At 59.5% G+C, this 13,709-nt stretch overlaps 1 protein-coding gene across 1 annotated transcript; it reads left to right on the plus strand.

The window, feature by feature from the left end:
* POLRMT (RNA polymerase mitochondrial) lies at nucleotides 391-13,692 on the plus strand. The gene is made up of 21 exons (XM_018050507.1): nucleotides 391-552; nucleotides 1,038-1,136; nucleotides 3,402-3,997; nucleotides 6,837-6,967; nucleotides 7,051-7,243; nucleotides 8,217-8,366; nucleotides 8,548-8,712; nucleotides 8,858-9,013; nucleotides 9,221-9,445; nucleotides 9,637-10,443; nucleotides 10,800-10,922; nucleotides 11,214-11,336; nucleotides 11,539-11,718; nucleotides 11,859-11,945; nucleotides 12,022-12,135; nucleotides 12,213-12,265; nucleotides 12,373-12,471; nucleotides 13,065-13,137; nucleotides 13,275-13,366; nucleotides 13,451-13,512; nucleotides 13,597-13,692. The coding sequence occupies exons 1-21, from the start codon at nucleotides 465-467 to the stop codon at nucleotides 13,644-13,646; spliced, it is 3,666 nt and encodes a 1,221-aa protein (XP_017905996.1). The 5' UTR covers nucleotides 391-464; the 3' UTR covers nucleotides 13,647-13,692.

Raw genomic sequence — 13,709 nt, forward strand, 5'->3', positions numbered from 1 at the left:
GCCACTACTCAAGCCCTTTGTGGTCTGTTAGGAACCCAGCTGCACAGAAGGCGGTAAGTGGTGAGGAAAACCCAACCCATCTTCCTCCTCCCCCGCCCCAATGGAAAAAATGTCTTCGAAACCGGCCCCTGGTGCCAAAAACGTTGGAAACCACCGCTTTAAACAGAAATAACAATAAAACTCAGGTTCCGGGTCCTCCCAAAGATGGCTTACAGTGTTGCCCAAGCAACGGCTCTGTCCCGCCCCTCCTGGACAGGGAACAGCCAATCGGCGGGCACTACCGGCTCATGCCCCGTCCCCGCTTCGCTCCAGGTCTTGCTGCCTCCTGGGAGTTGTGGTTCTCCTGGTGCCTTCCCGGTTCGTGGTCTCTTCGCGGCCGCCGTTGGCCGCGGAACTACAACTCCCGGCGGGCGCAGGCGGCGCAGGCGCGTTGCGGTGGCGCGGTGGTCCCGCGTGCAGACGGCATGTCGGCGCTGCGCTGTGGCCGCGGGGCGGCGGGGCTTCGGAGGGCCCTGTGGCCGAAGGGCTACCCCTGCCTCCTGGCCGAAGAAGGTAAAGCAGGGGAGGCCCGGGGATGACTCCAGGACCGCTGGTCTGCCCCCTCACCCGCCGCCGTGACCTTTGGCTTCTCGACCCCAGGGATCCAGCTAACTTGCTTTGGTGATTCTGCCGAACCGAGTGACTGTATTCCGCTTTCAATCACCCTTGGGCCACTCTACGGACCGGGGTCGTCGGCGCACTTTGACCTTTGATTCCTGGGTTCTTTTGGAGTCCTATGACCCACTATTTACGAATTAGAGTTTTTAACCTTTGAACTGTCCGTGCCTTAGTTCGCGGAACCATTTATCTTCGAACTCAGGCCCCAGTTTCCTTTTTCCCTTACCCTGTGGTGTTTACTTTGAGACGGGTGACCACTGACAGTTGCACTGTCTTCAGGGTTCCTTTGCCCCTGATCCTGCGATTCCTGACCCTGCGACGGCCCTCCCTGCCCCAGCCCTGACACACGCCCGCCTCAGCCTCCCTGGTCTCTCCCGCAGGGACCCTTGGTGGCGTCTGGGGCCGGAAGAGGAGCTTGTCTGCCAGCGCTTGTGAGCAGGACCGCCGGAAGGGCTGCGGTCACGCAGAACTGCTGGAGGGTGAGCCTGATCCCAGGGCACTGGTCCTGATGCTCCTTTCTCACTGTCACCCCGCTGATCATACTGCTGGGAGTTACCTCCTTCGTTCCTCCAAGGTTCCTTGGTTCCACCCCATTGAGAAGGGTTGTCGGTCTGCTCTCTAGTGGTCCAAGGTTCCCCTTGGTGCCACTGTGAAGTGAATGCTGGGTGCAGTGAGCTCTTATAGTTCCCTTGTCTTCCCAAACCCACCAGGGGCTCCCACTTTCCAAATGAGAGAATGAAGTGAAAGTCGCTCAGTCGGGTTGGACTCTTTGAGACCCCATAGACTATACAGTCCATGGAATTCTCCAGGCCAGAATACTGGAGTGGGTAGCCTTTTCCTTCCCCAGGGCATCTTCCTAACCCAGGGATCGAACCCAGGTCTCCCACATTGCAGGCGGATTCTTTACCAGCTGAGCCACAAGGGAAGCCCGGGAATACTGGAGTGGGTAACCTATCTCTTCTCTGAGGGATCTTCCTGACCCAGGAATCAAACTGGGGTCTCCTGCATTAAAGGCAGATTCTTTACCAACTGAACTCTCAAGGAAGCCCTGATAGATGAGAGACTTGAAGCCTAAATTGTGGCTGGAGAGACTGGCCTGCTGTGTGCAGAGCTGGGCTTTGCCCTGTGACATGCCGGACTTCAGTGGTCCTGGCTCAACTTCCCGGAGCTGGCGCCTGATAGGGTCTGCTGGTGGTCTTTGTCACTGGGGATGGACAGCCAGGTCCTGGCATCTCCAGAGCGAGCTGGGGGCATCACTGTCCCCTCCTTCTCAGGTGTCCAATGCCTCCTGCTTCCCTCCTGCCCCACATCCGGTGAGTGGCCAGCAGCCAGGAGTGGGATGTGGGAGCCTTTAAAAAGAAAAGCCTGATTTCAGAAAATCGCAAACGTGCAGAAGTGAAACCACAGGTCCTACCAGCTTTAGAAGCAACCTTCTTTGATTTCTCACCCACCTTATTTTAAGGCAAAGCCCAGGGTCTGAAAATATGATCACTTCATGTCACTCCCCAGTCTCGACCCTCCAGCTGGCTATATCCTTTCTGGCAGAATTCCCTTTCCACCCCTGTTGAGGGCCTCAGAGCCCTGTGGCCTCTGCCAGCGTCCTTGGCTTCCACCAGCGTGATCAGTGTACCTACTTGTCCCCGGTCACCCCCCAGGGGATTCAGATGTGGCCACCTCGTGCCCTTTCTGGCACTTTGCCACTGACCATCTCCTGCACGTTCAGAAAGTGTCTGCTGACTTTCCATCCACTGAGGTGGGGGCTGTGCCTTTCTTGTTGCTGTGTTTCTGCTCCAGACTGGCCCTCCTGTCTCTGGGCTGATGTTATGTGAGTGAGGCACAGGTAGGTCCTCACATTCGCGGATTCTGTGTTTGCACAATCTCCTACCAGCTGAACTTTACTTGAAACCCCAGTCAATGTACACCTTCTCAGCTGAGGTGGAGCTGGGTGACACTCTGTCAATAGGAATCCTTTTCAGGGTATATCTAGTGCCCTGTGTTTGCATTTTGTGCTTTGTGTTGGTGGTTTAGCAGTTTAAAATGGACCCAGGCATGGTGCTGCAGGACCGTCTTGAGCCCCTCAGCTCCAGGGGACTGTAATGTGCCTTTTGGAGAAAGTTTGTCTCATCGGCGAAGTTTGTTCAGGAGTGAGTTCTAGCAGTATTGGCCATTGTATATGTACATATCACGGATATGTGTACGAAATAAGGTGTATCAGATGGGAAAACTCACAACAGAGTGATGCATGGATCTGCTAGTGGAAGTGTGGCTTTGGGTACTCAGGAACCCTGTGTTCCCTGGGTGTGGTCGATCCCTGTTCACCAACTCAGTGGCCCCAGACTCCATATAGTCATGAGAGCTGGCTGTCTGTGAAGCAGCACAGAGCAGGGGTGGGCTGTGGCTGTGAACGCTTATGCATGTGCAAAGGCCCTGAGGCCATTACAGCTGGAGTGGAGACAGCGAAGGGAGGCAGGGATTCAAGGAGCCGGGGGCTGTGGGTAGATTTTGAAGGCAGAGCCCCAAGGAGGCACTGACTGGCTGGACCTGGAGGGAGAGAGCCCTGGGAAGGACAGAGCTGCTGGGGCGGGAGGATGTTGAGGAGCAGGTGGTGGGCAACTTCAGGAGCTCCTTCGGGGCTGGGTTTGAGCAGCCCAGGCAGACCTGTGCGTTTGGTGGTGAGCAGACACACACCTGGGACTGATCCCCCCTCCTGACAGCGGGGTCCCCTGACATCTCTCTCCCCACAGTGCTTGAGGCACGGGTGCGGCAACTGCAGGCGGAGGGCACAGCAGAGGAGGTGACGGTGAAGAGGGTGGCCGTGGCTCAGGCGCCGGAGGCTGGTGGCATCTGGCCCCCCAGGCAGGCCCCACTTGGGGCTGAAGGGGCTGTCCCCATGCTCAGCAGCCGCTGGGCACAGAAGCTGGACAAGGATCAGCACCTGATAGAGAAGCGCTGGCAGCAGCTGGATGGGAAGCTGCCGAAGATGGTGGAGAAGCCGACCTGGGAGAAGCATCTGCGCACGGAGCCGCGGCTGCTGAGCAGGAAGCTGGCGGGCCAGCTGCAGCAGTGGGAGCGCAAGAGGCCGCAGAGCCCCTGGGAGGAGCAGCTGGCCCGGCTGCTGCAGGAGGCCCCGCAGAGACTGAGCCGGGAGGCAGATGAGGGCTCTGAATCCCGGCTGGAGGGCCAGCGCCAGAAGCTCCTGGCCTTCCTGGAATGCTGCCTGCTCACGGGCCACCTGCCCCTGGCCCACCACGTGCTGGTTGCACAGCACAGCCGGGCCCCACAGCAGCAGCTGCTCACACTCCCCATGTACAACACCGTCATGCTTGGCTGGGCTCGCCAGGTGAGGGGCTGGGGTCGGAGGCGGGAGCCAACCTGGGACACCTAGATCCCAACTCTGGTCTCTCAGCTCCAGGAGTCAGGCCTTCAGTTTTTATTATGCTGACAGCTTTGTTTTTTTAGATTTTTTTTATTGGAGTATAGTTGATATACAGTGTTGTTAGGTAGCACAGCAAATCAGTTATATCTACTCTTTTTGTTGTTGTTTAGTCGCTAAGTCCTATCTGATTCTTTGTGACCTCGTGGACTGTAGCCCATCGGACTCCTCTGTCCATGAGATTTTCCAGGCAAGAATACTGAAGTGGGTTGTCATTTCCTTCTCTATTGATTTATTTTTTAATTGGAGGAAAATTGCTTTATCATGCTGTCTTGGTTTCTTCTGTACAACAACGCAAATCAGCCATAATTATACAAATAACCTTCGCTTGTGAACCTCCCCCTCCCCCCACCCCTCTCGGTCATCACAGAGCGCTCGGTTGGGCTCCTTGTGTCACATAGCAACTTATTACCAGTGTCTGTTTCACACACGATCGTGTATATATGTCACTGCTGCTTTCTCCCTTCGTCCAGCCCTCACCTTCCCCTTACCCTGTGTCCGCAAGTCTGTTCTCTGTACCTGCATCTTCATTCGTTCCCCACAGTTAGGTTCATGAGCAGTATTTTTCTAGATTCCATATATATGCATTAATATCCAGTATTTGTTTTTCACTTTCTGACTCACTTCACTCTGTATAACAGGCTCTAGGTCCATCCACCTCATTTGGACTTACTTTTCAAAATTTGTTCTTTTCTTACGACTGAGTAAAATTCCATTGTATATATGTACCACCTCTTGGGGGCTTCCCAGGTGGCACTAGTGGTAAAGAACCCACCTGCCAGTGCAGGAGACATAAGAGACGTGGGTTCGATCACTGGGTCAGGAAGATTCCCTGGAGAAGGAAATGGTAACCCACTCCAGTATTCTTTCCTCCCATGGCGGGCTACAGTCCGTAGGGTCTCAAAGTGTCTGACACGACTGAAGTGACTTAGAATGCAACAAACATTGAGTTACATGTGTCTTTTAGAATTGTGGCTCTCTCGGGGTATATGGCCTGTAGTGGGATTGTTGGGTCATATGGTAGATTTATTCCTAGTTTTTAAAGGCATCTCCATACCATTCTCCGTAGTGGCTGTATCAATTTTCATTTTCACCAACAGGTTGAGAGGGTTCCCTTTTCTCCACATCCTCTCCAGCATTTATTATTTGTAGAGAGTTTTTGATGATGGCATTCTGACTGGTGTGTGGTGATGCCTCATTGTAGTTTTGATTTGCGTTCTTTAATGGTGATGTTGAGCATCTTTTCTTGTGTGGCTATTTAACAATTCTTTAGACTTGTTAATTATAAGTCACACGTGGCCCTCAATGGAAAATGTGAAAATGACAAAAGGGCCAGAAGACAGCATTCCTGTGTGGTTACTCAGCCAGGGCTCTGGTGCATGGGGCGCTGTAGGCCCTTCTCAGGGCAGCCTCTTTGATGCTCTTGTCTGGGACGAGAACCTTATGGTGCAGCCATCCGCAGCTGTGAATTTCCCTCTGGGTGCAGCTTTAGCTACTTCCCTCAAGGGAAGTGCTCTTTTCACTTGTGACTTCTCCTCTGACCTGTGACTGCTGAGGAGAGTTGCCTAAGCACCCTTGTGGAGACGACTTCCCCAGCACCCTCCCTGCTGTGCGTCTGCACCCTCATCTGAGGAGCATCGGAGAAAGTTAGCGCCGGTGAAGGAGGGTTGCGAATGCGGGTGCAGCTCCGGGAGGCAGGTTCTCAACAGGGCCTCAGCTGTGCTGACTCACGCACAGAATGGGGCCGAGAGCAGCCTGGCAGCCCTGGGAGGCGCCAGGGTCTCCACGGCAACAGTCACAGGGGGTTTCCTGCGTTGTCTTTGTGGGAGGCCTGCTCAGTTCCAGGCGTCAGTCTCCTTTCCTGCGGTGCTGGCCCTCTGGCATCCGCTGGCACAGAGTTCTGTCAGGGCAGCGGGTTTCTGATTAGACGAGCTTCCTGGGGCCCCAGAACAGCTGAACCATCCAGCAGGCTTCCAGCAGTAGACGCGCGTTTTCTGTTAGTCCCAGAGGCCTGATGTCCAAGGTCAGGGTGAGGCAGGCCCCCTCCCTGCATCCCATCCTTCCTTCCTGACCTCTGCCTTGAGTGCCATACAGCGTCCAGGCTGTATACAGCACCTGTAGAGACCCTACTTCCAGACAAGGTCCTCTGCTCAGGCTCCAGGTGCATGTGTCAGGCAGCCCTCCTGTTTCTGCCACGTGGTCCCCTCGAGCCACACCCTTCCCATCCCCTCTGGGCCTTGGCTTCCCTATCTGCAGAACGGCGAGCCCTGCTGGGTTTGGGGAGCCGTAAAGGGGGGATGGTGTGCAGGGTCTGTGCATGTTTTCCTGGTGGTGGTGACAGTCCTATGAGTTTAGAAAGGCAGGAAAGATGGTCTGGTTCTAGACTAGCCATGTCCAATGGAGCTCTCTGTGACCTTGCCGATCTCCTTCAGCTGCACCAGCCTCCTGCTGCTGCCAAACTGGGTATGAAACAGCTCTGGTCGGCGTGCCCTGTGACTACCGCACTGGGCAGCCCCCGGCCCATCTGGCCCGCGTGCAGACTCACCTCTCAGACAGGGAGCGGGCCCCAGGGCAGGGCACAGACAATGCTCATCTCTGTGGCACTTCTCCTTGATCCTCAGGGCCAAGGGGAAGGTGCTGACTGAGTTGGCTGGGAGGCCTGTGGTGGGGTAACTGGGGGAAGGAGCAGGCGCCCCCCCACCCCTGTACCCTCCTTGCAAGCTCTCACCTGGCTTGGTCCCCCCAGGGCTCCTTCAAAGAGCTGATGTACGTGTTCTTCATGCTGAAAGATGCCGGCCTGGCCCCGGACCTGCTGTCCTATGCAGCCGCCCTGCAGTGCATGGGGCGCCTGGACCAGGATGCCGGCACCATCCAAAGGTGGGTGAGGGGTGGTGGTGGAGCTGGGATGGGACCCCAGGGGCTCCCCGCTGGTGCTAACAGCTGGATGCGTGTGCCCTCAGGTGCCTGAAGCAGATGGAGCAGGACAGGCTGTCGCTGCAGGGGCTCTTCTCAGCTGTGCCCCTGAGCGCTGAGGAGCGGGAGGAGCTCCTGCGTGCTGTGCGCAAGGCCAGACCAGCGTTCAGCCCCCAGCCGCCACCCCCGCCCCCACCCCAGGTCAACACCTCGCCACTGCTCCAGGAGATCTACGCCAAGGTGAGCGGGCCTGCATCTGGGAACCTGAAGGGGGTGAGTGGTCACTGGATACCTCGGCCCCTCCCCTCGTCTCTCCTGGCAGCACTGGCCCCCCCACCCCATGCTGGTGGATGGGAGGCTGCCCTGTCGAGGGGGGCCCACACCCTGCCATATTTGGTTTCCACATGGAGATGCACCCTAGGCACAGCATGGGGGTATTGCAGGGCCAGTGTACCCACCTGAAACTGCACAGCTAATGCTGCAGGCGGCACAGGGCGCATGAGGTGAAGCCACCTCCCAGGGTGAAGGAGAGCATAACACCCAGATCCCTGGGGCGACGCAAGGAGTTTTCTTTTTTGACTGGGACAGGCTTCCCCTAACCTGCAGTTCACCTTTTAAAGTATAATCCAGTGGGTTGTTTTTAGTACATTGATCTCTATTTCCAGAACATTCCATAACCCTGAAAGGAAGCCCATCCCCATCAGTGGTCACCCCCTACCCTCTCCCCAACCCCTGACAACATGGAACCCACTCTCTGTGTGGATCGGCCTGTTCTGAATGTTTCCCATCAGTGGACTCACACCCTGTGTGTCCTGTGTCTGTTTCTCTCACTGAGCATCATGTTCTCAGGGTCAGGTGGTAGCGAGTATCTGAGCTTTTTTCACAGCTGAGGGGTGACCATGTGTGGAGGGATCACGTGGTGTTTATCCATCATCCCTTGGTGGACACTTGACCACCATAAACCAGGCTCCTGTGGCTGGCTGTGGACCAGTCTTTGTGTGGATGTATATTTTGGGTTTGCTATCTTTAGTGTACCTATCTTTAGAAGGGTCACACAGTTGCAAGTTGGAAGAGAAAACAGCAGCATCCGGGCCTCGCGCTGTATCCAGCACCTCCCCCCGCCCCCGCACCCCAGGCCAGGGAGACGCTGCGCTACTCTGGTGGGTGGAGAGGTCAGCAGCGGGGCCTCACTGGCAGCCTGTTGCCCCAGCAGGACCCCTCTGTGTCCTACCCGAAGCTGCACTTGTCCCTGAAGGAGCTGCAGGGCCTCTTCCGACAGCAGCTGGGCGTGGAGATGGCCACCACTGTCACCGTGGAGTCCGTGGAGAAGGCCCCGCTCCTGACCGAGGAGGTCCTACAGGCGGTAAGGGGCTGGGGGTGCTTCTGCCTGTTGAGCTGGGTATCCGCTGGGCAGGGTTCATCCCAGCACCTGTCCCACCAGGTCCTTTCTCTGAGCCAGGACCTCTACCACCGGGCTGGGCCAGGTTGCCTGGGCACAGTGGTGACTCCTTGCGCAACCCCGCCCTGTCCCCCCCACTCACCAGCGGAAGACCCTGGCGGCCTTGCGCGCAGAATGGGAGTCGGTGCTGTCCCTGGAGCTGCAGGAGATCAAGGAGAGTGAGGCCCGCGCTGCCGCAGAAGGCCGCCCATCCCTCTTCCCCTACCTGTGCCTGCTCAGTGAGAAGGAATTAGTGGGGCTGCTGCTGCAGGTGTGCACACCAGGAGGGGACAGGGCCACTGCTATAGGTTGGGGGGCTGTGGGAGGAGTGCTGCTGCGGGGGGTGGGGGGTAGGTCAGGTGGTCCCGATGGAGCATGGGGCTTATGGTGCTGTCCTCCCGGGCTTTTCCCCTCAGACCCTGCAGGCGCTGCCCCCGCATGGAGAGTCACTCCTCTTCCTGGCGCACGAGCTGGGCGTGCGTGTGTTGAAGAGGAAGCGGCTCAGGAACCAGGTGGAAGAGCTGGAGCAGCGCTACTCTGAGTACCTGCACCTGCTGGCCTCGGACACCCAGGTGAGGCTGGGGAACCTGAGCATGGGGCCCAGGCCGGGTGCCCCAGGCCTCAAGCAGAGGTCTCCCTCCTTGCCTGGGGTGGCCAGATTGGCCCCCAAACTCCACCTCAGTTTCCTCACCTAACCTTGCTCGTTGCCAGGGGCTGAGCCAGGGTCTTCAGCTCTGCACCTGGACTCTCAGCTCTCTGAACCACCCTCCCACCCACAGGTAGCAGAGCCCTGTCTGCCTCGCCAGCACTGGGAAGCGCTGGGCATGCCTGAGGCCCCCCCGGAGCAGCCCTGGCCCATGTCTGTGCTGGTGCAGCTGGGCAAGCAGCTGGCAGAGGTGCTGGTACGAGCCGTGCAGATGCCCAGCAGCCTGGCAGCGCCCCGGGGCCCCAGCACACTCATTCCTGTGCTCTACCACGTGTATTCCTTCCGCAGCTTCCGCCAGGTGCTTCTCCAGTGGTGCTTTTCCGCGCTGGAAGGGGGAGGGGGCGCCCCAGGGGCTGTGGGGCACTGGGATCCTGCTGTGGCTCCAGACCCTGAGGACCTGGACTCAGGGTCATGGCGTCTAAGGGGACCCTGGGGTTTTCCTTCGCTGCCTCCAGTACACCCTGACTTCTTGGCCTGTCCTGCCCCCAGATCGGGATCCTGAAGCCACATCCAGCCTTCACTCAGCTGCAGGAGACGGCGGCGGAGCGCACACTGATCTTTGAGTCCACGGAGGTGCCCATGCTGTGCCCACCCCTGCCCTGGACGTCACCACACTCGGGCGCCTTCCTGCTGAGCCCCACCAAGATGATGCGGTCCCTGGAGGGCACCCAGCAGCACCAGCTCCTGCTGGAGCGCTGCCCGCCCGCCGAGCTGCATGGCGCTCTGGATGCCCTCACTCAGCTGGGCAATTGCGCTTGGCGCGTCAATGGGCGTGTGCTCGACCTGGTGCTTGACCTCTTCAGGGACAAGGGCTGCCCTCGCCTGGGCGTGCCCTCCCCGCCCACCGAGGCCCCCCGGCCCCCCGAGGGCCGCCAGGCCCCCAAGGGCTGCCTGCTGCCCGAGGCCTCACCTGCTGACAAGGCAGAGATGCGGCGGGAGCTGGCACGGCGGCTGAAGGTGGCACGGGAGATGCAGAGCCTGCGCGCAGACGCACTCTACCGCCTGTCGCTGGCCCAGCATCTGCGGAACCACGTCTTCTGGCTGCCGCACAACATGGACTTCCGAGGCCGTACCTACCCCTGTTCACCACACTTCAACCACCTTGGCAGTGACCTGGCCCGCGCGCTGCTGGAATTTGCCCAGGGCCGCCCACTTGGCCCCCATGGCCTCGACTGGCTCAAGATCCACCTGGTCAACCTCACAGGGCTCAAGAAGCGCGAGTCACTACAGACGCGCCGGGACTACGCAGACGCAGTGATGGAGGACATCCTGGACTCAGCTGAACGACCCATGACGGTGGGCTCTGACCCCTCACCATCGGGTGTGCCCAGCTGCCCTGGCACCCACCTCGGAACCCTGCAGGCAACCCGGCCCCCTGCTTCTTTCCTGGCACTCTCCTGCTGGCCTCTTGCTCTGTCTTGGGTCGTGGACAGCACTGCCACCTCTCATACCACAGTGGCCCTCTCTCCAGGCCCGTCCCCTCCCTGGTCCATCACTCTCCGTGCCTCCAGGCCCTCCTTATGTCTTCCTACCACCTGGGCCCAACAAGCTGCTGCCTGTGCCCAGGAAGTACTCCCAGGCTGGCTCTGACCCCACTGGGTGGGGCCTGGAGACGCCAGGCCTGGCCTCACCCTGCCCACTACCTCCCACAGGGCCGGAAGTGGTGGATGGAGGCGGATGAGCCGTGGCAAACCCTGGCCTGCTGCATGGAGATTGCCCAGGTGGTGCACTCCCCCGACCCTACCACCTACATCTCCCACTTTCCGGTTCACCAGGTGAGCTGGGGGACCTTGCTATGGAGCATGCCCATCCCTCGTGGGCTTGGCCAAAGTTTCCTCAGGCTACGGAGCTGAGGGATGGCATGGTGTCCACTCTGCACTGGCTGGTGTTCCTGGGTAGGGCTTCTCTGTGCCTCAGTTCCCCGTTGCAGAGGTTCTTGGCTGCCTGTCAGTGTGCGGGTCCAGGGTGGTCTTGCCTAAGCAGAGCTGGGGAAACAGGAGCCCCAGCCCCCTACCGTGGACACTGGCCCACCTCACCCAGCCCGTCACTGTCCACCCCCTGCCCAGGACGGCTCCTGTAATGGTCTCCAGCACTATGCCGCCCTGGGCCGGGACAGCACGGGGGCCACCTCCGTCAACCTGTCACCCTCTGACCTGCCACAGGACGTGTACAGTGAGGTGGCTGCACAGGTAGGCACCATGACCTCCCCCTACCCCTGTGTGCCCTGATCCCCCAAACCCACCAGGGCCTGGATGTTGGACCCCATGGCCCACCAGCTTTCACCATACCAGGCCATGAGCAGGGTTCCTGGGAAGTGTCAGAGGGGGTGACTCACAAGAGGAGAGGAAACTTCCACCTCTGGGTGGGTGGCCTCACCCACTGCCTCTGCAGGTGGAGGTATTCCGCAAGCAGGATGCCAAGCAGGGCGTGCGGGTGGCCCAGGTGCTGGAGGGCTTCATTAGCCGCAAGGTGGTCAAGCAGACAGTGATGACCGTGGTGTATGGTGTCACCCGCTATGGCGGCCGCCTGCAGATCGAGAGGCGCCTCCGGGAGCTCGAGGACTTCCCCCAGGTGCGCATCCGGCAGTAGGTAGTTCTGATGGAGGGGCTTGGCTCTACCCGCTGCGGGGTCCCCAGAGCAAGCCCACCCCCTGAGTGTGGGGGGACTTCCTGCGAGGGACCCCAAACCCTATCCACCCTACTCTTCTCCAGGAGTTCGTATGGGAGGCATCTCACTACCTCGTGCGCCAGGTGTTCAACAGCCTCCAGGAGATGTTCTCTGGCACCCGGTCCATCCAGGTGAGGCCTCATCCTCCCCCTGCCCTGGGCTGTGGCCCCAGACCCAGCCCTTCTGACCCGGTGGCCGTCCCTGCAGCGCTGGCTGACTGAGAGTGCCCGGCTCATCTCACTCACGGGCTCGGCTGTGGAGTGGATCACGCCCCTGGGCGTCCCCATCATCCAGCCCTACCACCGAGACTCCAAGGTCATGGTATGTGCCGTCCCCGCCCCCCACCCCCACTGAGCAGGGCAGGACTCACCTCTGTGTCCCCCATATCCACCCTGCAGATAAAAGGCGGGCTCCAGAGCCTCACTTTCAGCAGCAGTGTGGACACCAACCAGTGAGTGTGGGCACAGGCAGACATGCAGGAGGCCATCTGGGTAGGGATGGGCGGGGGCCAGGCTGTGGCCAGGCTGAGTCCTGACTGTGTACCCCGCTCGCCGCCAGGAAGCCCAACACGTTGAAGCAGAAGAACGGCTTCCCACCCAACTTCATCCACTCACTGGACTCCACGCACATGATGCTCACGGCCCTGCACTGTTACAGGTGTGCCGGTCAGGGTCCTCGTGTGGGGGTGTAGGGGAGGGGCTCTGAGTGTGAAGCTGGCCCTCTGAGGGTCCCCTAACATGCATGGACATTCTAGGGGCGGGCAGAGGTGTCTGGTTTATCCTGAGCTCCTCTGACCTGGTGGGAAGTGTTGACGGTTGTTAGGAACAGCTGCTCACATGGTGGGGGGTGGTGTGTGTGGCTGTTGTGAGCCTGGTGTCCACTGGAGTTTTGTGTTCCTGACCCCTCCTCCCCCTGGGTGGCTACCCTGGGATGGAGCCCTGTGGTGGACCAGGGCCCAGCATCAGCAGCCCCATACAGGGAGCTAAGAATCAGGCAGCAGCTGGGGTTGGGTGGCAAAGAGGCATTTTCTGAGAGGAGAACTTGTCACCTACCCACTGAATGGGGCGTGCATACAGACAGCTGCTGGAGTGCGCAGGGGTATGGGCAGGAGGAGGGTGGGCATCACTGAGTGGTGGGGAGGGGCTTGAGGTGAGAACTGGGTCAACGGAGGGGGTTGGGGGAGGTGAGGATTGTGGGGAGGGGACCTTGAGGTGCAGCGCCTCCACAGGAGCCCCTCATTCTGGCTGCAGGAAGGGCCTGACCTTCGTCTCGGTGCACGACTGCTTCTGGACGCATGCGGCTGACGTCGGGGTCATGAACCAGGTGTGGCCCTGCTCCCACTAGTGGCTTCGCATCCCCAGCCTCCTCCCCACCCTGCCTGACCGGGGAGCCCACTCTCCACGCCGCTTGGGCCTGGTTTCTGGCTGCTGATGCCCTCCTCCCCTGCTTCCGGTCCCCAGGTCTGCCGGGAGCAGTTTGTCCGACTGCACAGCCAGCCCATCCTCCATGACCTGTCCAGGTTCCTCCTCAAGCGGTTCTGCCCCGATTCTAGGTAAGGGCCCCCCTCCCGCCAGCGCTGCTACTGTCCTCTCCCCAGGCTGCCCTGGCCTCACCCCCACCCTGTCTTTGCCTTCAGAACCTCCAAGAGCATGTGGGTCTCCAGGCTAAAGGACACGCTGCTGTCTGTGCCTCCGACAGGTGGGACCCCCGGCGGGGTGGCCACCCCTGTGGGCTGGGGGTGGGGCCTCCAGATCGAGTCCACAGTTTCCCTCTGCTCTGCAGGGACCTTTGACCTGGAGCAGGTGAAGCATTCCACGTTCTTCTTCAGCTGACTGCCCAGCCACCCTGTACTCTAGTGTGAATAAAGGTCTGTCGCCACATGGGGGTTGCTGCCT

This window comes from Capra hircus, chromosome 7, assembly GCF_001704415.2.
Source record: "Capra hircus breed San Clemente chromosome 7, ASM170441v1, whole genome shotgun sequence".
Lineage (NCBI taxonomy): Eukaryota > Metazoa > Chordata > Mammalia > Artiodactyla > Bovidae > Capra > Capra hircus.

Excerpts from the sequence above, each read along its gene's own strand:
- POLRMT (XM_018050507.1), top strand. The coding sequence starts at position 465 with ATGTCGGCGCTGCGCTGTGGCCGCGGGGCGGCGGGGCTTCGGAGGGCC. Across the intron at positions 3,998-6,836 it reads TGCTTGGCTGGGCTCGCCAG|GGCTCCTTCAAAGAGCTGAT; the intron begins GTGAGGGGCTGG and ends TGGTCCCCCCAG. Across the intron at positions 8,367-8,547 it reads CCGAGGAGGTCCTACAGGCG|CGGAAGACCCTGGCGGCCTT; the intron begins GTAAGGGGCTGG and ends CCCACTCACCAG.